At 36.0% G+C, this 26,339-nt stretch overlaps 1 protein-coding gene across 2 annotated transcripts in view; it reads right to left on the reverse strand.

The window, feature by feature from the left end:
• CWC27 (CWC27 spliceosome associated protein homolog) overlaps positions 1 to 26,339 on the reverse strand; it is a 101,319-nt gene that overhangs the window by 68,863 nt on the left and 6,117 nt on the right. For both annotated transcript variants that reach the window (XM_027671577.1, XM_027671578.1), the window contains exons 7-10: positions 25,859 to 25,928; positions 22,301 to 22,380; positions 20,008 to 20,041; positions 16,620 to 16,795 (exon numbers count right to left, since the gene is read on the reverse strand). In XM_027671577.1, coding sequence (XP_027527378.1) covers positions 16,620 to 16,795; positions 20,008 to 20,041; positions 22,301 to 22,380; positions 25,859 to 25,928 — 360 coding nt within the window. The remainder of the gene's footprint in view (positions 1 to 16,619; positions 16,796 to 20,007; positions 20,042 to 22,300; positions 22,381 to 25,858; positions 25,929 to 26,339) is intronic.

Consider the following 26,339-nt stretch of genomic DNA (forward strand, 5'->3'; position numbering starts at 1 on the left):
CAGATCTTTAAAGACACTTTCCACTAAGTGCATGAGCTCTCAAATGCCGGTTTAAGAAACCATGAAAGGAAGGCAAAAGACTGCCATGGATGAGTTGAGCCCTGCTGGTCAAACTTAAACACAATGAATAAGTGCACAGGCAGTGCAAGCAGGACTGGTATCCTGGAAAATATAGGGATGCAGCCCAGTTGTGTAGGGATGGAGTCAGAAAGGTCAAGGCATGGCTGAAGCTAAACTTGGTAAGGGACACAAACACCCTTTGAAAAGGGTAGAAAGGAGAACCTTGATGACTACCAACCTGTCAGCCTCACTTCTCAGCCTGATAAGACCATGGAACAGATCCTCCCAGAAGCTATGCTAAGGCACATGGTGTTTCAAGGTAGCCAGCACAGCTTCGCCACGAGCAAGGCCTTTGACACAGTGCCTTACTACATCACTCTGTAAACCGGAGATTTAGGGATCTGATGAGTGGACTGCGCAGTGTATGAGGAATTAATTGGATGATTGCATCCAGAAAGTTGTGGTCAATGATTTAATGTCCAGGTGGAGATTGGTGACATGCGGTTTCCCTCAGGAGTCTCTATTGGGACCAGTACTGTTTAATAATTTTATCAATGAAATATATTGTGAGATCAAGTGTACCTTCAGCAAATTCAGCTGACACCAAGCTGAGGGTACAGTTGACATGCCTGAGGGAAAGGATGCCATCCAGACAGATCTGGACAAGCTCGAGAAGTGGGTCCATCTCCTGCACCTGGGTCAGGGCAACCCCCAGTATCAATACTGGCAGGGAATGAAGGGATTGAGAACAGACCTGTCAAGAAGGACTTGAGGTTCTCGTGTATGAAAAGCTGGATGCGACCTAGCACTGGCAGCCCAGAAGGCCAATTGTATCCTGGGCTGCACCAAAAGCAGTGTGGCCAGCAGGTCGAGGGATGGGATTCTGCTCCTCTGCTCTGGTGAGACCCCACATGGAATGCTGCATCCAGCTCTGGAGTCCTCAGCACAGGAAACACTTCTCTCCAGAAGAGACCCATAAACATGGTCAGAGGATTGAAACACTTCTCCAATAAGGAAAGGCTGAGAGAGTTGGGGTTGTTCAGCTTAGAAAAGAGAAGGCTTTGGGGTGACCTTACTGCCATCTTTCAATACTAAATAGGGGCCTATAAAAAAGATGGGGACAGTCTTTTTAGCAGGACTTATTGTGATAGGGGTAATGGTTTTAAACTAAAAGTAGATTCAGACCAGGTATAAGGATGATATTTTTTACAATGGGGGTTGTGAAACACTGAAACAGGTTGCCCAGAAAAAGTGGAGGATGTCCCACCCCCGGGGTGCATTGAAAGTCAACTTAGACAGGGCTCTGAGCAAATGATCTAGTGGAAGATATCCCTATCCATTGCAGGGGTGTTAGACTAGACAGCCTTTAAAAGTCTATTCCAACCCAAGCCATTCTATGATATCATAACTTTTAGCAAGAACATTCCTATTTAGAAAGAATGTTACAAGAGATTCAGTTGAGTAAACTTGTTCAAATTGTTTAAACAAGTTTAGAAACTTGCTTACTATACAATGTATAAAAAACCCAAAAGCGAAGTACAAGTTATCTCACTTTCTACTGTCCAAGATACTCAGATATATTTTCGAAATTCAGGTACAATATCAACATATGTTGAAAGTGAGACTTTTCCAGATGTATTGCAGAACTCAAACTATTTAACTAGCTGAAAAAACACACAGAGTTAAAACATAGATTATATATATATAAATAGCACCTACATAATTACTGATATATAAAACTATACTGAAAATTCAATCTCTACAGATATGAGTACAGGATAAAAGGCATCACAATGACAAGCATCTGAGACTGCTGAGGGCCCAAACTCTATGACATGGAAAGGACACCTAAATACCAACAAATACATCTGTGTGCATGTATACATATAGATAGCTGGATATATTTTCACTGGCTTCATATTAATTTTATATTCATATTTTAAAACCCACAACAAATTCCAACTTTAAGAACATAGTTGTAAAGAATTTTTCATTACAAAAGAGAAAGCCACAAACTAATACATTCTTTAAAAAGCCCCCTGTGTTCTTAACTAAGCATTGCCTTGAAGGAAAAGAACCATAGACTTTATCTTACAGTTATCTGCAACATTCTCATTTTGAGAAAGTCATGTCATGAGTTGAAAAGTGCCAATTTGAATTTAACAAGCACTACAAGTTGCCATTACCTCTGACAATGTTTTGCAGTGCACCAGATTCGCTCCTGCTCCTGCTGACCTTTCCACACGTGGTTCAGAGACCACTGGATTAGAGCTGTTAACAAGTGACAGGTGCACCCAATTAACCAAGAAATGATGTAACACTGACTTCCAGTCTTAAGCATAAAGCTTGTTCAGCAAATAATGCTTTTCCATCAATGAGCTCAGTATGGCCAAACTTAATAAGAACTTCAAAAGGTCTGTACTGCTGATATACTTCTCATTAAAAAGTTATTTTATTGTGAAATTATCCAACTGTGACTATGGTATGCTTTGCTGTTCTCCAACTTGGGAAGTTGTGAAACAATGTGCATTAACCCTTTTATTGAGAGGACCACAGATTTTTCAAGTACACAATGAGACAAAATAAGAACTAATGAAAATGGTGATAAGAATTGCATTGTTATGTTTATTGTATTTTTCTTTTCTTTTTCTAATAAGGAATTAATTTTTTGTTTGGTTGGTTGGTTTTGTTGATTGCCTCCCCACCCTCCTTCCCCCAGGTAAGTATATAAATCCCATTTTGTCTCAGTATGTTCCAGTAAAGCCTCCATATTCTGGAGGGTTCCAAGCATTATGGAGAAATAGCTGGGTGCAGACTAGATTTTGCAGAAGACTCAATAAGCCATGCTGACTGCACACACCACCATGTGGTCCAAAATAGTCAACTCAAACTCTCTAAGAACATGTGCAAGAACACACAAGCTGTCTCCATGTGTGAGTTAATAGGTTGGGCATGATTTTAAAGTTTTCATTCTACATTGCAGTAACACAGTTTATATAGCTTTGAAAACTGAGTTCTCTTTGCAGATAGATAAGCCACATTTCTGTATCAAGGCACAAAATCCACTAGAAGTCAGACTGGCTTCTCATCCACTCTTGCAGCAATAAGTCTTTCTTTTGTAATGTCCCTTAGCTAGAAATGGGCAGACAAGAATAATGCAGCATGGCAGCATTCTGTATAATTCTCTTCTGCTCAGTTTTATGACCCCTTTCTCTTTGATGCCTCAAAGGAATCCCCCAATTTATTGGAGAGTGAAGAGGCAGTGCCACTAATTGTCTGAGCTCCAGGATGAGGAAAACTTTCCCTTTCCATAGGGAAAGCAGCAAATTGTAAAATGAAAATTCATATGCTAGAGCCCAACTCCACGAAATTGTGTATTTTGAACTGCTGGTCCCACTGCTGTTAATACTACTACCTGTTTTATTGGAGTTCTTCCCTCATGTGAGGTGCTTTAATATGCTAATATCCCTGAGAGTAAGAAGCTGACTGGATAGCCATCCTATAGCATTAGTCTAAACCTTTTACACCTCCTTGGTAACAAAGGCAGTCTCTACAAAACGCCATGCTGTACAGAAAATGGCAATACTTGGTCTAGCTATTAGTAAAGGTAGCTTGGAACAAAGACCATTTTATCATGGCATTCTCCAGAAGAAGAAACTACCTGAATTCACCAAATCAGTTTTCTGTCAGGTGATCATTCAGGCCTATTTTCAACTTTTAACATATTAGAATACAAAAAACCCCTCACACTACTTTCTAATAAAAATTTTATTTAAAAAGATGCCTTAAACATAGGATATTTGGCTTTGATACTTTGATTTTACCAGCAGCTTCAATTTTATTTTCAAGCTACAGGAAAATACAAAGAGTAAAAAGCTGTACAGAATAAAGGGTGAAGCTGGTTATTTGTAATTTGCTGCCAAAGGCCTGAATTAAAAGATGGTACAAAACAAGAAAAAAAAAATCTTAACTTGGCCTCAGATATTATTTCATTGAGGTAAAAGTATTTTTACATAGAAAACTGATTGTTAAATAATCATTGTCCATTTATTTATGACAACAAACACAGGTAAAGTTAAACAGACATTCATCTTTGAGCATATACAGAAAACCCCCTACAATTCTAAATTTTTTTTATGTTAGGGATTAAAGCCTAAAAAAAGGAAAAGTACCTAAAATGTAGACGGGAAAAAAAAGATTCAATAGCTCTTTCTATTCTCTGAGAAAGCCAGATATGACATCTGAAGATGACATTTTTCTGTCTTCCTGAGTTATCCCAAAGCAGAAAGAAAATCCACTAAAAATAAGCAGCAGAACCAAAAAAAGTAACAGGGCAATTTGCTTTCAAGTGTTTTTTAAAACATATTTGAAGAGAATTTTGAACAACTGCAAACATTGGCTTTGAAGAAAATGGGAGGAAAAAATCTAGAGGTGCAGGGGATGAAAGAAGGGGAAACTGTAGCATTATATCATTATTTATAATGAGAAAATATATATTAGATAATTATACGCCTGACATTGATAAAGTGTTCTTGAGGAAATACAACAAAGCCAGTAACTTAGTACCATGAAAAACTTATTTCTACAACTTGTGAACATAGAGACATCAAACTATCTTGTGTGAAGGTGTTGCTGTCGGGACTGGCACCACACTGGGATTTCACGCAGAAAAGCCTTTATTTCATACAAACATGGCCAATTTATAGTCTCCCCTAGCTAGCGTGTTTCACCACCATTGGTGCCCTTACTATAAACGCATCTTAAGATTGGTTGCTCTGCAACTCAGGGTGACTCAGCAAACAGTCCAGGCTCTCTGGCTATCACAACTGCCCCTCAGCTCCGTCCTCCCTGTCCACCTTCTCATCTTCATTGTTTATATTCCTTCACAACTTCACAGCTGCAACCACTCAAATTCAGGGCCCAAGCTGTCCACAGCTCAATTGCCTCCCACATGAAGGAAGAAAACATAGCATAATTTCTGACCAAGTATACACACAACAAAGACTGGGGAAACCAGTAAAATGCCACAAAAGAAGACTAATGCTCAATCTACTTGATGCATCAAAGTCCAAGAGAGATTTGGTACAATTCACAAATGAAGACATGCTAAAAAAAAGGCTAGCAGATGAGTGAAAAAGGGTCTAATGGCTCTAAGAGGAGTCAAAAGGAAAACTGGAAAGCAGCAGCATTTTTATTTATTTAAGAAGAAAGGGACTTACCAAAGAAATTTTAGTAGGGTGTATTTCAGCAAAAATCTCTACATTAAAATGGAATTTCTTTTCCACCAAAAGATGAATGAGAGAAAAGAATTTAAGAGAGTCTTGTGTGCTCTATTAGGTAAAACAATGGATTAAATGATCCTAGTAGCCTTTTTTCCCTTATCCTCTCAAAGTCCAGGCTTTTTGGATATTTTCCATTTTCATTAGATAAACAGCTTCTTCTCATTAAAAGCAGACATACCCTTATAAGGACTCCAGTTGGGTTTTCTTTATTCCTGCTGACACAAATTCTATTCATAATCTTGATTAATCTTAGAACTTTTGCAGAAATAATCAATACAATTGCTTGTGGTGATAATATTCAGGTAACACATTTCTGTTAAAACATCTAATAAATTGCTTTTCACGGTTACAATTATTAGAAAACTGTAGTGAGGAGACATTTGATGGAAGTGCTCTAGGATGACCCTGCTTAAGCAGGGAAGTTGGACCAGGTGACTCACTGTTCTCTCCTCCAACCTTACCCATTCTGTGATTCAGCTCATAAAGTCTGGAATTTATTAGGTTTCATTATTACCTATCTATCAACTGCTACTGTTAACCAATAACTATCAAAAATATAACACACCAACTTTTTAGGCAATAATCGAATTTCACAACCAGATTCCACAACCAGAATCTGATAACTAATATAATTTGTCCTACACTATATTAAAAATACTTATTACACATTTTGCTATATAGTAAGGCATGCAAAAATAACTAAATATTGAATTATAATATAGATTGACTAGATAGAGTCAGACAGCAGATGTGATATTCAAAGAAAATGTTTGAACATAGTGCAGTCATCCTTCACTGCAGTACTGCTTTAAAATGTACCACTTGTATTTACAAAAAATGTATTCTATAATAGAAAGAAAAACCTCAAAATGTCTCTTCCCATGCTACTGAACTATATTGAAACAAAGAAAGCAAATGGAGCATGAACATTTTGCAATTAAAAAGTACATGGTTATACCACTGCTAAATCCATCTCATTACATTACCAGAAAAAAAATAAATCACATATGCAGCTAAACAACTGAGAACACTCCAGCTCTTTGAAATGGTATCTTACCCACAATATAGTGCTAACAATTCACTGTACAATAAGGATTATACGTTCTCACCTTCCATCATGCTAACTGCATTTTTACGGGTCATCTACGCATCCTCTTTTTCCAGGTGACTAGACAAATGCACACACAGACTTCACCTAAAAATACAGAGTCTTGCCAAGTAGCAGCAGGATGAAATATACCACAGTAACAATTCTGTCTTTGTCCTAGGCTAACACTATACCTATTAACATGCTTTGATGCTCAGCCAAGAAAAATCTTAGCGCTGGGATTCTGAGTTTTGTGCCCAAACAATCTGCGTTTGTGTTTAACATAGTATAGTCTGCTTTTAAGTTACTGCCAATCATTAACTCTACAAAGAGTAAGTCTGGGATTATTTTTTTCTTTAAAACGAATGTTATTGAGGTAAAGAAGGTAGAAAAATCCACATTATTTTGAAAAGAATAATAGAATCATGCAATCCTTAGCACTACTAGTATTATTCAGAAAATTAAAGTATTTCTAAAAACAATTCTGAAGTAATCTTTCTTTTCTATATGTAATAAGTTTGCAATACTGAATTCCTTGAACAAAATTAAAAAAAAGCAAAAAGAATTACACTAGCTTCTTAAACTTACAGATAAGTCAAGAATTCATTTTTACCAAAGGAAAAGTAGACAATTATTTTCATTTTCTGAGATAATTAAACAGAGAACCTCATCAGTCAAAAAGTAACTTATAAATAGTATTAAAGAAAAATGGATAAAATATAAAACATTACAGCTAGCTAAATCAAATATTATTGCTATCTTTCAAGAAAAATAGTCAGGATGAAGTGAGCGATCCCTCATGCATTGAGTAAAAGAAGTATGTAAAGCAAAAGAAAATATCAATTAAGTGTACTTTCAAAGCATTAGTGCTATGATATAAGTGGAGAAGATGAGAAAATTCTAATAACCAAATGACTTGATAAAACATAAAAGGATTAAAGCAAAAGTATCACTCAATGTTCTAGTCCCATCAAGAGGCTGTTCCCATTGCACTATAAGACTGATATCTTTTATAGAGTACTGTGAACAGAAGGTCACACACACTTTCTTCAGCACTAAAACTTGCTTAAAAGTCCCTTGTCTATGACAGTTTACTTCTGGCTCGGATTTTGTAGCTGACTTTTTTTTTTAATTTGATTTACTGTATAAGCAATCTATTTTACAAGGAACTCCACAAAGAACTGTAACACTCTAGTTGAGTAAAAATTGGCTAGAAAAGGGGGCCAAGTGGACAGGAACACAAGATGACAATCTCTTGAGACAGCCTTATAGAAAAAAAAAGTTACTCAATCCCAAGGGTAAGGACTATTTCTATCTTTTTAGTCAAAATATTCTTTCCTTCCCTTTATCCTTCATGCCATACAACAATTGTAAAATTCCAGTCCAATGGAACTTCATTGGTTCTCAGGCTTATATGTGAATTTTACTGGAATCATTGAGTCATGTGAACATTTGGAGGAGTGAGCAATTTCCATATGACAGTGGATAAATGGCAATTTATAAATCAGCAATTTGGTTTCAAGTCTTATTTAATTTGTATGCTAAGACGAGTCACTCAAAGCATACAAAATACACATAAATTAATGTGGAAGCCTACCAAAATAAACATTGGATGTGTAGGTAGGTATGACTATAAGACAATATATGGTCTGTGGGTGACTCTGTGTATGACAGAATTATAAAATTAGGATACCAATACCAACCAAAATACTCTGAAACCATCTCCCTTCTTTCAGACACTCTTGAAATAAATAGCACTAATTCTCTTCATTTCTCCTCTTACTTCTATAGTGCATTTGTGTGTGTGAGATCTTCTAGTTTAACATCATCCATAGTCCAGATCCAGCAAGGCACCTTACAAATATCTAACATTCTTGTTCTGGGAATCTAGTGTATAAAGACACCTTCACAGAACCTCAAAAACTTCCAAACAAAAACAAACAAAAAATTCAGTTTGTAAATTACAAGTATATGGAAGTTAAATGTTTATAGTTTTGAGAGGTAGAAACGCAGAAGAGCTACTACAATTATTAGACACACAATCAACCAAATTGTGTTTTAAAAGAATTAATTATTTTAAATTTAAAATAATACATCAAAATAAGTTCCTTTTTCAGATTACTTTCATTCCCACCTAGACAATGAATTCCCATCAATTTGTGACCGCGTTTCTTCTCAACACTAGAGGCAAAAAAAATAAAAAATGTTCAGGTAGCTCTAGCTCACACACTTCTGGATATCACAGCCATGGCAATAAAATACAAGACACATTCTCTTGGATAACACAGTTTTAAATGTATTTAGAACTCAGGAGAGTTTTATCCGCAAACCACTGGAGGTATGCATAAATCAGAACCATTACAATGCATTTTCAATGTCAACTAGGTATTGTGCTATATGATACTAATTCTTAGACCATTATTTTGTCTACTTAATTTCTGACATAATTTCCAAAATTCTTCAAAGGTAGCCCACCACTTCAAGCATGTCCCTTGAACTCTTGAGTTCAAGCTGACTTTGACATATGTGTGGCAAGGACAGTATACAGAAACACTTAAAACTACAGAGAATGTGTTGATCCTGGAGAATGTGTCGATCTTCACAAGTGGGCAGCAGCTTTCGATATTCTATGATGTAAAGTCAATTCATAAATAATGGCATAATTTCATTCCTTTGTCACATATAATAATCCAAAGTCTACCTTTTTTCTGGGGCTGAGATACTGGAACAGGTTGCCCAAGGAGGTTGTGGATGCCCCAACCCTGGCAGCATTCAAGGCCTTGAGCAGGTTGGTCTAGTGGGAGGTATCCTTGCTCATGGCACAGGGGTCAGGGACTAGACGATCTTTAAGGTCCCTGCCAACCCATAACACTCTATGATTCTATGAGGTTCACACAGGTCCACCTCTTAAACCTGTCAAGGTCCCACTGTATGGCATCCCCTCCCTCCAGCTGTACCACTCACATGTAAGAATCCAAAATTTCTAGGAAAACTAAATTCAAAATATAGGCAGTATAGTAACATACGAAAAAAATGTAAAAATACAAGAGCAGGAGAAATTGCAACTGTCAAGGCAATCTCATGCAATAATCTTTTGCAGTAGTACAGTATATCTAGTGATATAAACTTGACAGATTTTTTTTTCTTCTGTCATTTTAGCATCTAACAGATATTTTTCCTTATTCTAAAACTGGGTATTTTATGGACTTCAGCAAAGACTTTTGAATCTCAAGTTAAGGGGTAATGATAAAAGGGTAATAAGTTTGTCTGTATTATAATGAACTGCAGCTAAAGTTGAGTTTCATTACACATTCAAAAATGAAAACTATTTAGTTTACATGTGCTCATCTCAACAGTTAAATGAATTTTATATCCATTTTATTAAATTTTATGAAATTCACCTTTTCTAAAAAAATCTTGTACTGTATTACTTACACACAAAAAGGTACTTCTTGAAGCAAGTTAGAATACAATAATCCAATAAAACCTTCCACAGAAAAATCACTAGTCAAAACCCAAAAGGCTTCAGAGTATTGATTGTGACATTACGGAGTTTCTTAGTGGAATTCAGCATGAGTTCTTGTCTGGTAACTAACCTGGCTAATTTGAGAATCAGCCTAAATAAACCCTCCTACTATGTGAAACCAAGAAAACATGCATCCTAGTACTTATAGGTAAGGAAGTCTTTACAAGAAAGCATGCGGAAAGACCATCTTCAAGAATTGGGTTACAAAGTTACTGCTTAAAACAGTTGTCAGTGACACATTAACCACTGACTAGAAATATATCTATTGACTCCAGGGAACTCAGTACTAAATAAATTAGTAGCAAATTACACAAATTATCAGAGTAGCAAAATCTCATATCAGAACTACTGGGCAATCTAGGCTTGCTAAACAAAACAAAAGCCAAAGCCACAATCTAGGAAGTAAAAAACAGAATAAGTGTACAAAATGAGAAACTAGTTCTCAGAGAGTGATGATTGAAAAGAATCTGGAAAGACCTAGCAACATAAGTGTATCAGTGGAATACCAGCAAGAATGACTGATGTGGTCAATCTATGAATGAACAGGGAGGTGGAAGCAAGAAAAAAAAGAGTTGCTGCTCTCTGTACACAGCACTATTAAGGCTAATAAGAGATTAATGATTAAAGTGCATTAAAGAATGTTGAAAAATTAGAGAAGGAAAAAACCCAAGCCATAAAGTGATGTGAGGACTGGAAAAAAAGTCTTCCAGGTAAAGACTGAAAGAACTCAACATGTACAGCTTATCAAAAGGACTCAATTAGAATTTAAGTAGTTGAAGTAAGAAAAAATACAGCATACTGCAGTGAATTTCAGAAAAAGGCACAGGAAAAAAATTAATTTGCTACAATCTAAATGCAGACAAATTAAAATGTAAAACTAGATGAGGTACTGTTAGGAGCAATGTATCTAAATACTGGAATAGACTGCACTTCCTAGCTAAATACTGACCAAACTACACTCTCTTGATATCTACAAATTATGTTTGAATGCCTTCCCTGTTCAGGTGTAGCCAAACAGTGAGTTCAGTGCAGGGGTAACTGGCAGTAAATTATGGCATGAGATACACAGTTTATCTAATGGTCTCCTTTGGCTTAAAATACTATTAACAGATCACCTCAATTTGCTGTATGAAAACAGCAGCAGTTCTACAGGTACAGTGAAGTTTGAAGTCAGTTGCAAAGAGAGCTTCTACTCAGGAACTCAAAAGACAATCTTATTAACATAAAATGAATATTTTCTGATGCTAAACTGAAAATTCAGGAGACAAATTCTGTTGTTGGACAGTAAGTTATAGTTGGTTTAAGAAAAAGCTAGAAGGATTAGAAGTACAGTTAATGAATTTGAAATAGTAATTATTGTGAAGAAATAATATAATTCTATACAGAAACAGACAAATCTTCACATTCCAAAGTACATAAGTAGCTCTAAATACATGGTATTGACATCACATTGCTATACTTACAATCAACTGACATTCACAAAAAGAGTACCTTCCTGAATACAAAATGACATACTGGATAAAGTTTAAATAAGTAGAAGCATAATAAAATACCCAGATACAGTACACGTAACTTAATTACAAAAAATCAAAATGACTAAAGAGCTGCTGAACTTCTTTTTTCCAGACGTCAGCAGAGTCTAAGGGGGAATAAAATAAAAAAATTTAAAAAACACAAATCATGAAGAATTCAGGTTGGAAGGAACCTCAAAAACTCATCTACTGTAGCCTCATGCTCAAACCAGATGATATCCACTCCCCTCTCATCTTGCCTTTGCTAAATCTGTAGCACAGATTTAGACTATTTCCAGTCATTTTCTCCTTCACTTGCCCAGAAATAGCTTCCATGAGGACCTACCCTGTGATTTGCTCTAGGGCCAAAGTGAGGCTTACTGAATCCTCCCTATGGTCACTGCCTTTTGTGAAAATGGGTGCAAAATCTGCAACATCCTCCAGTCAGAGGATTTCCACAGTGTTTGAAAGATTACATACAGCAGTGTTGCAATGACATCAGCCACCTTGCAATAAAAGTTATAGTCAGCAGATTTGTATGACATCAGCCTCAGCCCCCTGAATGCATTCCATAGATGCACAAAAATGCAACTTATAAATAACAAAAGTTTCAGATTTTCAACAATGACAGGAATGCCAAGAATTCTTCCATTGTAGAATTATCTGTAGAATAAATTATTTTTATTACTTTTCACTGTAATGCCTGCATTATGAGCACAAGGTAACAGGTGCATAGTAATTGCATTTAAAACAACATATTCTAACAAACATTATCAAGTTGTGAATACAAAACATCCAAGTAATTTTTCATAACAACTGCAGATATACAAAGAAAAAAGAAGTTTTGATTTAAAGGTCTTTTCTAAAAGACTTCTATGTGATAATGTAAAATCACCTTTGGCTTTTCCACACTACAGTACTACGAGAGCAAACTTGCATGTTCAGTGTATCAGTATTTATTCAGATGCTAAGAAAATGTTATAGTGTCTTAACCACAGGCAATTTTTACTGCCTGGTCTGAAATGGACTTAGCATGAACTTGAATTCCTGCCTAGCATTACTATTGTGCCTAGATGACAGAAGGACTGTGGGGATACAAGTTATTTGTCCAAGTTATTTCACCTTGTCTTTTAACTAAAAAGTAAGTCTGAGGAACAACACCTTAAAAAGGAATGTGATTAAGTAGTTCAACCACAAATCATAGGATTATTAAGAGAAATATATACAACAGGAAAAACAGAGTTAAATTTAAGTGGTGTTAACTACTCAAAAAGAAGACAGCTTCTCTTCCTCAGTAGTTTAGCTATTCTATGCACTTATTCCATATTGCTATTTAATAACACTTCCATTATAAGGATGCAACTGAAATTGTTGACTTCATAGTGAAATGCTGCACAGTCAACTGTACTTCACACTGCATGTCTTGCAAACAAGAAGCACTGAAAATTTTTAAAGTTGGTAACGAGAAATGTGTAGCGCCCAAGCTCCACCTACAGGATATAAAGAACTGTAAAAAAATATTTTTAATTACCAAACTAGAAGAGGACTATTTACTCTGAAGCCTTCAGATGGTCATCTTAAGCCACTGCCATTTTACAAGCTCAATGCAATGCTGATAAAGTTGATTACTCATGCACTGATGGCAAACACTTCTGTCTCTATACATTCCTTCAGGTAAAAAGTTGTTCTATATTTTGAAGTCTAGGTTTAAGCTCTGTATAAAACAAAAATAGACCTGTGGAATTTCTCTAACAACTTGCCAGAATTAGGGGGAAACTCTTTTTCCTGAGGTTTCTTATTTAATATACAATTTTAAAGTATAGCAATTATTTTTTAAAACATACACAGAAGGTTAAAATGCATACTGAAATGACTAAAATTACCTTCATCATTTGAGCATTTCAAGTATGATTGCATTTAGAAGTGGTATTGGATCTCAGTACCATGAATTTGAGATGGTGTCTATTATTTCCATATTGCTTCTCTGAAACAGATGTGCAACCTTCAGACTTCACACATGCATTTGTATTGAAAGAAACAGGACTGATACAAATGAATACAGATTTGCAAAAAAATCATGCACGTTAAAGACAGTACATTGAAAAAATATTCTTAGTTCAACTATTCTATTAGCACATTTAAATATCTGATAAGATGAGCAATTTTGATAGGTATCAGATGTTTCTTGGCCCACTGATATGTTAGCAGACACTACCCTCAAGCTATGTATGGTCAATCCAACTTTTTGTTTGATGTTTGGACCTCCCACATCTCTGCCTCTGATCAGCACAGACTTTGACTACAGTGGGTGGTGAACACCCATGAGTATATTATCTACCATCTCCAGTACATCAGAAAATAGTCACTATTTCAGACAATGAAACTTGATATTGCTTATCTTACTTTATCTCATCAGACCTCTAATTTAATAACACTTTATTATAAACAATAATGGCTTTGATTTTCACGCCAGAAGATGCCAGACAATTATTTGGAAAACAGTAAGTCTAGAAATCTATGTTACTTGTGATACTAAGCAGTGTCACCCAAGGCTAAAACTCCCAACTGCTAAAAATACAACCCATAAAAGCCTCTTCTGAGTTAAGACAACCCATTTGGCTATAATACTACTACTGTTACCCTGAAAGAATAGAATAACCACAATCAGAGCCAGCAGCTTATAGACTGACTATACATGTCTCTGAAAATAGGACAAAACATCATGCAAGCTTGGGCACTGACTATCTCATTCCTAAGGGTATCCTCTAGCTTTGTGTTCCCTTCATGCTACAAACTTGCTATTACATCTTAGACCATTTTATTTCCATCAGCCACCCCTATAAAGCCCTCAAGACAGTTAAACTGATTAGCGGGCAGGTAGTTGTACAGACAGGTAGGTAGTAAATACAAACAGATTCCGAAGTCTTTTGCTATTCTTAGGATGTCATTTTGCTGCCATATACTTCAAGGTTCTTTTTCACAGAGCTTCTTGGAGTCCTTTCAAATTTCTGAATCCTTGCCTCCACTATCTGATACAGCTATTTAACACTAATCTGTATTTGTTCAGTCTCCACGATCAAGAACAGTTCACTCAATCTGAGAAGCTTAAACTTATTCTGTATTGGAGAATATTATGGGCATTATCACAAACATTATTAGGGTGCAAGACTAATCAATCACTGAAGGCAAGAGTATTGAAAACTAGGAACTACTTCTTTCTGCAGTCAGAAAACTGTCAGCCCAGTGTTTGCAAGATTTGAGAAAGAAAACTCCCCCCATGTATTCTTGTCCAACATACTAATATAAAGCCATTTTAATTGACACTAGATAAATATTTATGTAACTTATCAGTGGGATTATGTATCAGTCTCAACCACAGGACTAGAAAACAGATTTTGGGATCAAAGTTATCCATCATACTCATCAATATCAGTATATATCAGTATATTTCCTGTGGACCAACTGTCTACAGCAAAGATAGTACAGCCACCAATTCCCGAAGCAGCAAACAGCACAACTTCAAAGACATCGGAAAGGAAAACAAGGCAACAGGTTTTTACAAGATGTCTTGTATATGTTCTTTGTAAAAGTACCTAGTTATATCTAACATAGCCATAAAATCATGACACTGTATTTCATGTACTGCGACTCACATGCTCTTGTAGAGAGAAAGAAACAATGAAAACTAAAAAACAATGTTCATGAATTAGAGTTTTATCCTGGTGTACATATCACTACATGACTCTACAAAAGATCAGATTTACGTGCTGTTCCAAAAGAAATGGATTAACATCAGTTTACAGATCTGACCATACAGATCTTACTGACTACAAAAAGTCTGACTAAGTATGAAAGTTGGTTGCCTTGCCTCTAACTAAAAGGAAATCATATGACAGGAAAAACTAATGTCCATTTAAATTACAGGGTTTGTTTACTGTATCTTTATTTTTGTTATTGTGCTGGGTCTTTGATGTCAAATGCTCTTGCCTTTAAGTGTACTTAAAGCTCTTGCTTTTAAGTGTACTGAGTCCTCTCTTCAGCAAACATAAAATTATGAGGAACTTCAGAGGTAACACCATCTAGGCCTGAGAAAAAAGTAAGTGGAACCAATTTGGATTTGCTCAAATTACAAAGGCTTCTTGACTGTACCTGACGTGACTCTTAGATGCAAATCAATAGTGGGGAAGATGTAGAAAAGGACACAATTTCCCACTTAAATCCCATGAACATTTTAGTTTCTAGAGCTATTGTGCAGAGTTAAGAGCACAAAAGCTAAACCATCTTTCTGATGTTTCCTCCAGGAAGTTTTCACTGAATAAGTAATACATTTAACTTTATAACTGCAAGGTCTTAATTTTTCAGTAACTTCTGGAATCCATATTTATTGAAAATACTGGATAATAATTCCTAGTAAGTTTGACATCAGAGCCACTACTCATCAGTTGCATACGTGATGAGTGTTTTTATGCAATATTAACATCACTTGGCAGAAATTCCCAAACCCACTCTGCAAGAAAGACTGTCAAGACACAAGGCTCCAAGAAAACAAATTAACTCACTGAAAATTGAGTGCTAATCAGTACGGACATTCACAAAGATTGGCACAGCTAAACTACAAGACAGGAACCCAACACTTTTATGTCTGTAAAGAAAAACTGATGTACCAACTGCAGTGTGCAAAAGCCAGTACACTGCAAGAATGATTACTCTGTTAAACCAGACTTCACCGGATGGCTAGGAAGCCTTTGTTTTCTGCAAGTCTCAGTGATGGACAACTACTATGTGTTATCAGAGATAAAGCTACAAAACTCAATCTTACAACTGAGTAGAAAGACAAAGTAAGGCATGACAAAGACATATAAATGTTCTTCACTTCTGACTCACAGGGAAAAATAAAACTCCTATAGAAGGTATCAATAAGTGCTGAGTGTAACAAAATGTAACTTAACCTGTTTGGTTCAAACTGCCAAACAAAACTAAGAAATGAGAAAGCAATAGGCAATCTCAACTTCCACAGTTTGAGGTGGGCAGAGGGCAGTATTTTTAAGCAACACCCTATCAACATTATAACTGCAAAACTGGAATTGAGAAGAAAACCTTTACCTGTAAATAATGTAAAGAAAAAAAACCAAAACAAATAAAACAACCCTTACCTGCGACTAGTTGTTTTCTTTTCTGGCTTATTTTCTTCCTCTTCAGGTTGCTCTTTAGCATTTTCACTTGTATCAATTTTCAACTTCTTGGCAATGCGTTCCTTTATTTGAGATCTCTCATGACTAGCAGTTTCATTGTCTACACTATCAGCATCTTCATCATGTTCTTCTTCCTCCTTTATTGATTTAAAATGATAAAGCTCCTTTAGATTTTTTACTACAAAATGTTGAATATGGAATTTTTTTCTTATAAATGTAATCTCTTCCAAAGAAAAACACTTCATTTCAAATCAAACTTTTCAAACAAATACCTCCTTATTTGCTTCAAAGGGAACAAAAAAAATGAAATACAATAGTATTTCATACATGAATTATATCTTTTTTGTATGGTTAAAAAAATTAAACCAATCCATTGTAGACTATCAACTCTTACAGGTCTACAGATGACATCATAGCAATGTGATATTACTCTGGTCACTGTTCACAAATTGAAAATTTGAACAAGGCAATACACTAAACTTTCATTTTCCACTAAAAGAAAAACAAAATTCAAGAACTGCCTGCAACAGGGCTATACTACAGTCATGATGGGATGGAAGAGGTTAGCCCATCAGTCTCTGTGAGGAAATTTACAAATATTAAACTGATCAAAACAGGCTATGAAAACGTGTGGAATCAATCATCCCAACTTGCTACACAGGTCCTAGCAGGGGGCAAAAGGAGATAAACTACCTTGTTCAAAGACATTTGGAGGTAGAAATAACTGCAGAATGAAAATGTGGCCTGATCAGATCAAGGGATCTAAGTTTGATAGCTTTCTTCTCTGAAGAAGGAGGTCTGCATGAACCTTAATGGAAGAATGCCAGCTCAAAGATTACATGGCGTATCTTTTTACTTTTACGTTGGTGTGATGCTAATCAGCAAAAGAAAAGTGTAAGATACTACAAGATTAATTTTAACCACACAGAGAAAGGATACTTAAAAATGGTGTTCCTGAGGACTGTATCCAGGAGACAGCCAGGATGTAAGCTCTTGGAAAGGAACACTCTAAAGACCATGTGTATGTCCTGGGTGTGATGGACAGCTAGAAGGAAGAGAACCATGAAGACCATGTCCGTAAACATGGAGGGAGAGAGGGTAGAAAAGTAAAAGCAGCAAGGGGCACAATTTTGGGAACAGAAGAGAAAAATCAAGAGCTGGATTTCAGAAGCTGTATTTAAGTCACTATTTAGGAATCTTCAGACGACCATACTTAGATTTGAGATTTAGGCAAGAGAAGACCCGTCAGGAATACAAAAAGAAATCTCTCAATATTTAGCACAGTAAAAGAGCTAACTATTTTCCAGTGAGATAACTGAAAGGTTGTGGTGGGTGTTTTGTCTGCTCTTTTTAAATAGACGAAGAGAAAAGTGGAACAGGATGAGCATTTCCCTTAATTTACCAGAAAGGTATTGTTTGACAAAGGAGATAATGAAACTTTCTGAAGGATGTGCTTACTTGATAAATTGTTAGGGAGATGGGTGACTACAGACCTCAATGGCAGGGGGCAGAATCCAGAAAAGAAAGTGACAGGACTGTGTTCGAGGTGTTTACAGTCAAGGATAAAGACAGACTCCTGGTGGAGATTTTGGCTAGGGCTTAGGTAAGAGTATTTCACTGAAACAGTTGGATAGGAGAACTTCTGGAATAAAATCAGCCATCTCTGAACAGACTGCAACTGCTAAGTAGTAAGCTAGTAAAAATTACAGAAATCTGAGTAACAGGAGAGGGGTATTTTAAAATGGGAGAGACAAAATAGTTCAACTTTTCCCACTGAGCTAAATCCCTTACTTCCCAAACCTAATATTACCCTCACTTTGCACAGGATTTTACCAGTTTTCTTCTAGAAAAACAATGAGAAAATAGGATATAACCTCATTCCTCAACCTCTTCCCTCCTGCAACTCTACTCTTTTCTCCTGCCTAGTCTTCTCTTTCAGTCCCTCTTCTGTCTCATTAACTCCATCTGACCTTCTCTCTTTTAGACTCTTGTTTTTCAGAAGTCTCATTATCAACTAATAGAATTAACACATTTCCACCCAGACTGAACTATTTGACACCTCAAAAAGGCTGTTCTGTTGGATGATGGGTGTTCCCCATGTGATACAGAAATGGAAAACTGCTTGCCTGAAAGCTGTACTACTTTTTGCTGCTGTTATTATCTGGGTGGAGTTGCCCTATTCTTCTCTTTACTATGGAAATTAAAATGTAATGAGATACTTCGTGACAGAAGGACTAATGGCTATTGTACGAAATATGATTTTCCTGTTTAAAAAGGTTATTGAATTGGGGTGTGGATATCAAGTTTTATTTGTACATAATACTGCACAAACCTTACTGTTCAGCAACTAACTGACAAATAGGGAGAGGAAAACAAATTGTGTAAAAAAGAGAATTACATGTTGGGGAAAAAATTTTCAATCTTGTGAACACATTTCAAACAATGTTTTCATTAAAGACTTGGGTACATAAAGCATCTTAAGAAATAGCTATAAGGTGTTGTTAATACAAAGGATCTGACTCTCAGAGAATGAAATGTATGACTTTGAGGACTGCATTAAGAGAAACAGGATGATATTTAATAGCATGAACAGCAAGGCCAGGTGCTTAGGGAATATTAATAAGTTTCTCTTATACACTAGGGACTTGTTATTTGGGGGATGCAGGGAGACCTGGAAGAATTATGTGACCGTATGATTGGCTATAAAACTACCAACATGTCGCAGCCGTGTAAATGTGAAAGTGATCCTGTGACATGTTAATTGAAATAACTCTAAGAGAGATGATAAAATACTAGTACCACTTCACAAGACTCCAGTAACTGCCTGAAATGCTAGATCCTAACTAAAATCTTTCAATTACATGAAATCTAAGGAGAACACCTATTCAGGAAAAAAAAAGTCTTCCTATTTCCTACTTCAGATTAATTAGGTATATTTATTTAAATTTTTATTCTTCAGCCTAACACATCCACGTTCTATACTCCCTGAATCCAGTTCACTCAACAAAGGGCTATTTGAACATCCGAGGAATTATTAATTAAACAGCATTCTCGAAAACCTTCTAACACTTAAATGCTCCTGCACAGAAGGAATTACAACGGAGAAGAGTCAAAAAAACTCAGAATAAGCAGTTTCTATAAAATACAGTAGGTAGTGTGCTAACTCTATCCTGCTGTGAATGTTCAAAATGGTCAAACCTCAGAGCTCTGAAAGGGCCTCCAGCTTTTGCTGGAAATCTGACTTGAGCTAGTTCTCAAAAATCTCTAAAGTAGCATTTGTTCCCCCAAGAAAATCTAATTTGCACACAGTAAAAAGCACAGACTTATTTTTAAAAAAAGTGTTTCTTACCTCACTCAAATCCTTTTCCTCACTTGCTGTTCCACTAAAAAAAGAAAAAATGCAATTACTTTGAAGTTCTCGAGGAGATTTAAAATACCGTTTAAAAAAACGCATTTCTAAATAAAAAAATTTGTTTGGTTAGCTACCTGAAATTTTAGTCAACTTAGTAATTTATGTCATCATCACATTCATCTTGAAAGTATCAATTAATATAATCTTCTATTGTTTGATTATCACTATTTTTCCTAGTTAGAAATGTTTAAAACCATGGACTTTCATACAATGGATAAAGTCTAACCATATCTTGAGCTATCCAAAACAATAATGTATACAGTTAAAAGAAAAAAACCACCAAAAGTCACTTAAGATGTTTTTGATTTCATATATCAAACAATAAAACCATTTAATTCCAAATAGTTTATTTTTTTGAAAGTCTTCCGTATACAGGCATTCTACTGATAATTTAGCTTAACAACAAAATTTTAATTTGTTATACAGCTACAGTTTAGTGAATTAAAAAAGAAATCTATTTGAATATACTAAAGCTAACATATCCACTGTTAATTAACACAAATTAATAATAAAAAGCCTTGAAACTTTTTCTATCCCACAATTTAAAGAAGAAGTTATGTTAGAGAAAAAGCAAGGAATATCAAATGAGTCACAAAAGTCAAGGCTTTGAAGTGTGCTCTAGGCAATCAATAAGTAACCAAGGCCATCAAAGAAACACTGAATGTGTTGTAATAAATTACATTAATAAGGTGCTGCACCTGGGCCAAGGCAACTGCTGGTATCAATACAGACGGGTGGATGAATGGACTGTGAGCAGCCCTGCAAGGAGGACCTGGGGTGCTGGTGGATGAAAAGCTGGACATAAGTTGGCAATACATGATTGAAGCCCAGAAAACCAACTGAATCTTGGGCTGCATCAAAAGCAGCATGGCCATAAGGCCAAGGGAGGGGATTCTCCCCCTCTGCTCTGCTCTCATGAGATCCCATCTGGACTGCTGAATCCAGCTCTGGGATCCTCAGCCCAGAAAAAAACAGAAACCTGATGGAAGGACTCCAGACGAGGGCCATGAAGATGACCACCTCTTCAATGAGAAAAGGCTTAGAAAGTCAGGGTTATTCAGCCTGGAGAAGACTCGACTACTTACTGTAGCCTTTCACTACTTAAAGGGGCTCTATAAGAAAAACTGAGACAGACATTTTAGCAGGCCTGTTGTGATACAACAGGGGGTAATGGTTTTAAATGAAAAGAAGGTAAATTCAGTCTAGATATAAGGAAGATATTTTTTACGATGAGGGTGGTGACACTGGAACAGGCTGCCCAGAGAGGTGGTAGATGTCCCATCCCTGGAAACATTTGAGGCCAGGTTGGATGGGGCTCAGAGCAATTTGATCTAGTTGAAGATGTCCCTGCCCATTGCATAGGGTTTGGTTGCAGTAAATTTTAATAGTCCCTTCCAAAGTAAACTACTCCACAATTTTATGATAAGCAAATTCTTGGAGTTGAGTGTTAAGATGACAAAATTTCATGAAAATATATTGACTGTGGTTAGAATCAGAATTTAACAAATATTAAAAAGAAATAGAGAAGAAACCCAACTTTATCCAAGCATATAGATTTATGATTCACCTCATTTTTGATGTGTTTTTTAGATTTGAAAAAAAAAAAGATACTTTTGAGCATAAGCAGGGTTAGAGGGTTGGGAAGAGCAACAAGAATAACCATGGTACAGAACAACTTCTGCATGAAGAAAATTTGAATAAACTTTCAAAAGTTTAGGCTAGAAAAGAGATGGTCTAAGAAAGTATTGTGGTAAAGAGAGGTATAAAGGGACGGACTGCTCACTGTCTCTTCCAGAATGAGAATTTATCAAATGATGCTGGCAGCAGCCAGGTTCAGAACAAAAAGGGGAGATACTTCTTCCTGTACCAGACTGGATGGTGTGAACAGAAATAATATTACAAGGGACTTAACACATACTTTGAAAAGAGCTCTATTTAATATTACTAAATAGATGAACCACATCAAACTCTGACAGTCCCCTGAGATGAAAGTTGATGGAGGCTGGGAAACCGCTCAGATAAACATTACACTTGCTCTGCTTTTATTCTTTGTTGGGCATCCACTGATGGCCAATGTTAGTGACAGTGGGTTAGAGAAATTTTTTCTCAGATCCAGCACTGGCATTCTTAAATTCTTAAAGAGTAACAGACAAATGAGTACACATGATGTTAACTGGGTGTAACAACTTGAAAGTAAATCTGTTCTGGAAACTGGAAATCACATGTTAACCTTTTGACAGCAGGAACTGAGCTCAGATGTGGATCATCCTTCAGTAGATCATGACTACTTTTACTTTTTCCCTTCATGCTCTGTTAAAAGAAAAAAAAAAGGAAAAAGATATTATTTATTTCAGTGTTTAAGAGGATAGATAGTGAAAAAAAGTTATGGTAAGAAAAAGGCAACTTGTTTCTTGTCAGTTTTCATCTAACCAGTAAGCATAAACATTTTTATGAGCAGAAGAACAGAGAAAGCGTTCCAGAAAGAGAAGCATCAAACTGACTCCATGGATTTAAAAAATATTTTTGCAATACCAATGCACGTAGTTTTAAAGCAAAGAGAGGAAAAAAATAAGAAAGAGATTGTTTAGTCATCTCAATAAATCACATATCCTAAAGCTACACAGTCTAGCACATATACACTTGAGTGAATGAAGAGATAAGACCCTGACTTTCCAACAATGGCACATGACAACTTGAAGAACTACCATGTACAAGGCAGTACTTATTAACTGGAAGAACACTAATTAGATCCTTAGGAGAAAACAAAAGAAAATAACAAATTGCAATATATCAACCTGGAATGCATCCTGCAGGAATCATCTACTGACACAAGGAGTCAAATAAATCTAACAACACATAAGGTCTTCAGGCAGAAAGACTACAGTAAGAAAGCATTCCCCATGATAATCCAAAAAAAAGTATACTTCAATTTCAGAGTGAAATCGGACTGAAAATCTCTGCTACAGAAACAGTCCATATTGTTACCTGAATGTCTCCATTGCAGATGCATTGTATAATCCTTTCAGGAGGATAGTAATTGTGTGGACAGATCTTACCCATTTAAATGCAACTTCAACTTTTTATTATGTAGAAAACAAAGACTAACACATTCAGCAAAATGAAAAAATACTTCCTTCAATAAGGGTGGTGTGTGTGTTTGGAGTGAGGGTGGATGTGTTGTAAAGTGCTCCAAACAAGTACAGACAATAAGCAGTTTGGACATCAAAAGCTTCAGTTCAAACACTAATCAACAACCAGTGGGGGGCCCACTGTCAGATCCCTGAGTGCACTAATAGCCTTGTGGCCTTGAAGGGTTTTACCAGGAGCTCTTGTGCCCTTGAGCATCACTCCAGCTCAGGCCTGAGAATATACTCACTGCCTGAACAATGTTGAAAGTATGTGTCTATTCTAGATGAGCCTGTTGGACCCACATTGCAAACTTGTTTCCAGTCCTACCTTCTGTTCCCATCTCTTGCTGCTCCTGACTGGACTCTGTGGTTGGGGACCTCAGCCTTAGTTCTTGCTTGCCATTTTCAGGACTGCTGATGGACCCTGTTATGAGGAACAGACTCTGCCTGCTATATCCAGATGCTGCAGGATTGTGCCCCTCTTGGTAAGCACACTGCCTGTGCTGGAATCACTTTTGCCTTTTTGCTTACCCTCCCTCATGTAGGTGTTCTGTTCTTGCCCCTCCTTGACAGTCTTCCCTAACCCTGTCATCTCTGAGGTACACAAATTTTCTCTCTTAATATTCATACTCTCTATAATATATCCATTTAGAGACTCTCCTGTTACAGAAGACACAATTTGACCTGTAACACTTAAATGACACCAATGGCCCTAATCCCTCATTTAATTTTTTTTTGAAAGCATTTATAATTTTAATCATGTTATGTGGCATAAATGCTCACAACCTAAATTACAAGAGGGAAAAATAACTTTTAATTACATGTTTGTTTGCTCATTTATTTTTGTGTCTCAATCACTATACTGCAGGAAATATGAAAAAATTGTTCTTGTAATTTCCTTCCTCTCTCCCTTTTTTAAATTTTAAAGCTACTGTGATCCATATCCCCAGTTATTCTTCTTGCCCTTCTTTGTACAGCCTCAGAAACAAGATGCATTGCAGCAAAGGCAAAATATATTCCCTAGTGTAGACTAAGGGTAGATACCCTGAAACACCTGAAATGGTGCTTTCATTTGCTCCTCAAATAATTTTAGGCTCAGCCTCACTACACTAAAAATTAATAGAAAATGTTCCCTTTTCCCAGTTCTGTTAGAGGATTCCTCAGTTACTTGCAGACTTTCCTCAAACTCTGTCCTTCAAAGTACACCCTTTTTACACTGAAACAAGCAAGACTTACTGCATCCAGCAAAAAAAAAAATTCATAAAAGGATTTTGAGTTTGTAAATGTCAAAGGATGTCATTATTAACTTTGACCTTCCATTTGCCATATGAAGAGAATGAAAGTTAGTGCTGATGTTCATGTACTTCAACTCAATCAACACTAGGATAACGTCCAGAACTACAAAGATATTGATCTAGACCTCTTAGGAACAAGAAGCGAAGTTTAGGAAAGAAGGTTTTATTTTATTGTAAAAAATGAACAGAATTTTTTCATAAACAGTTGATGTGGTTATTTATCCAGCTACAGCTAGTCCATAATTTAGTCATGACAAACAGGAGAATGAGATTTTGAGGTTGAGTTGAAAGACAGCATGACAACACTGAAATTAGGCTTATCATGAAAATCACATTCTATTTAGATAATTTTAAACTGAAAAGCAAGTATTTGGCATAGAAAGAAAGAACATCAAAGCAACTGAGTTAAATGCATTATTAAAAGCTAGACATATACCAAGAGCAGAACCGCAGATGAGCATATTAAGAAAAACAAGTATAGTTAGTCTGACTGGCAACTTGAAAAAGAAAGAAAAATACTTAAAACTACTCTACTATCATCCTGACTGACATAATTTCACTGTAATATTGTCCATCATTATTCACTGTTTTTCTTTTGTATTTTAACTAATTCCTGAGGACTGACCACCATTTTTCACTTATGTGGTACAGGACTCAGGATCATGTATTCTGTTCACTACCTGAAGCAGAGAGGTATCTGAACTGTAGAAAGCCTAGGGCTCTAGTGAAATAATTTGGTCGGCAGCAGAAACAAGAGTAACAACTTACTGAAAAGTTTTTAAATTAACTTTATTTAAGTTGCAAAGTCAGGGAAGGAAGTGTTGGATCAAAGACCAACTATGCAGCCCTAGTTCTGTGAAGGTGAACAATTCGCAATAGTGCAACATTAAATTATGATAATGGACTATTTTCTCCACAATAGTCCCACTTCATTTTGCACACAGAATAATGAATACACATAAGAACATGGAGCTAGGAATGCACTGGCAATGCACAAGATGATGCTCAAAACTCAAGTATTTTACCATAAAATCCCACACTCTAAATTAAGGAGCTGAAGAAGAACGAAGTACCTATCACCTACATGAATTTTAAACAGCAGACACAGAACTATACTATAAAACAGTATGTTCATGGAAATGTAGTAATTCCATGCAGTAACTGAAGGCACCTTTAAAGTCATAAAAGTAAAAACCTCTGTTTTTATCAAAATGTTAAAACTGTAGAATCCTAAAAACTGAAGCAATTTCTAGTATTGTTCAAAACTCATACAAAAGAACAAGACTAAGAACTTTAAAGCTTTTCACAAACATGCAGAAAGGTAATTAAGTTGAAAAGAAAAATGATAATAATTTGGTACAGTACCTGACTAACTCTACTGACTTCTTCCTCTTCTTCTTCAGCTTCTTCCCCAAAGGAAAGCAGGTTAAAGTTTCTGTAAGAGAGAAAAATCATTTTCTAGTAAAACTTTAAATACAGTTTTAGTAACATTCCATTATCTTTAAACATCTTATTTTCATATTCTGTGTGATTTCAAAAAACTTCTTGTCCTGTTAAATATACCAATTCCAAACAACTACAACATGCTGCTTTGCTACAAGCTGTAAATATTTAGCAAAGCATGGTCTATTGAATTCCTGAGACAAAACAAGGACAGTGAAGCACCACTTAGAAAATGGTAAGATACAATTTAAGAAATTCTGACTTGACAAACTTCCACTGACTCTTATATGATGACAGCTCTGTTGCATTTTTAATTTTTTTTCCTCAACAGAGCAGCACTCAAGTAACAGACACAAAATGTTCAAGATATGATGGCTTGGAAAGGCATCAAATGTGCACAGAT

This window comes from Neopelma chrysocephalum, unplaced genomic scaffold, assembly GCF_003984885.1.
Source record: "Neopelma chrysocephalum unplaced genomic scaffold, ASM398488v2 Primary Assembly neopelma1_97102, whole genome shotgun sequence".
Classification (NCBI taxonomy): Eukaryota; Metazoa; Chordata; class Aves; order Passeriformes; family Pipridae; genus Neopelma; species Neopelma chrysocephalum.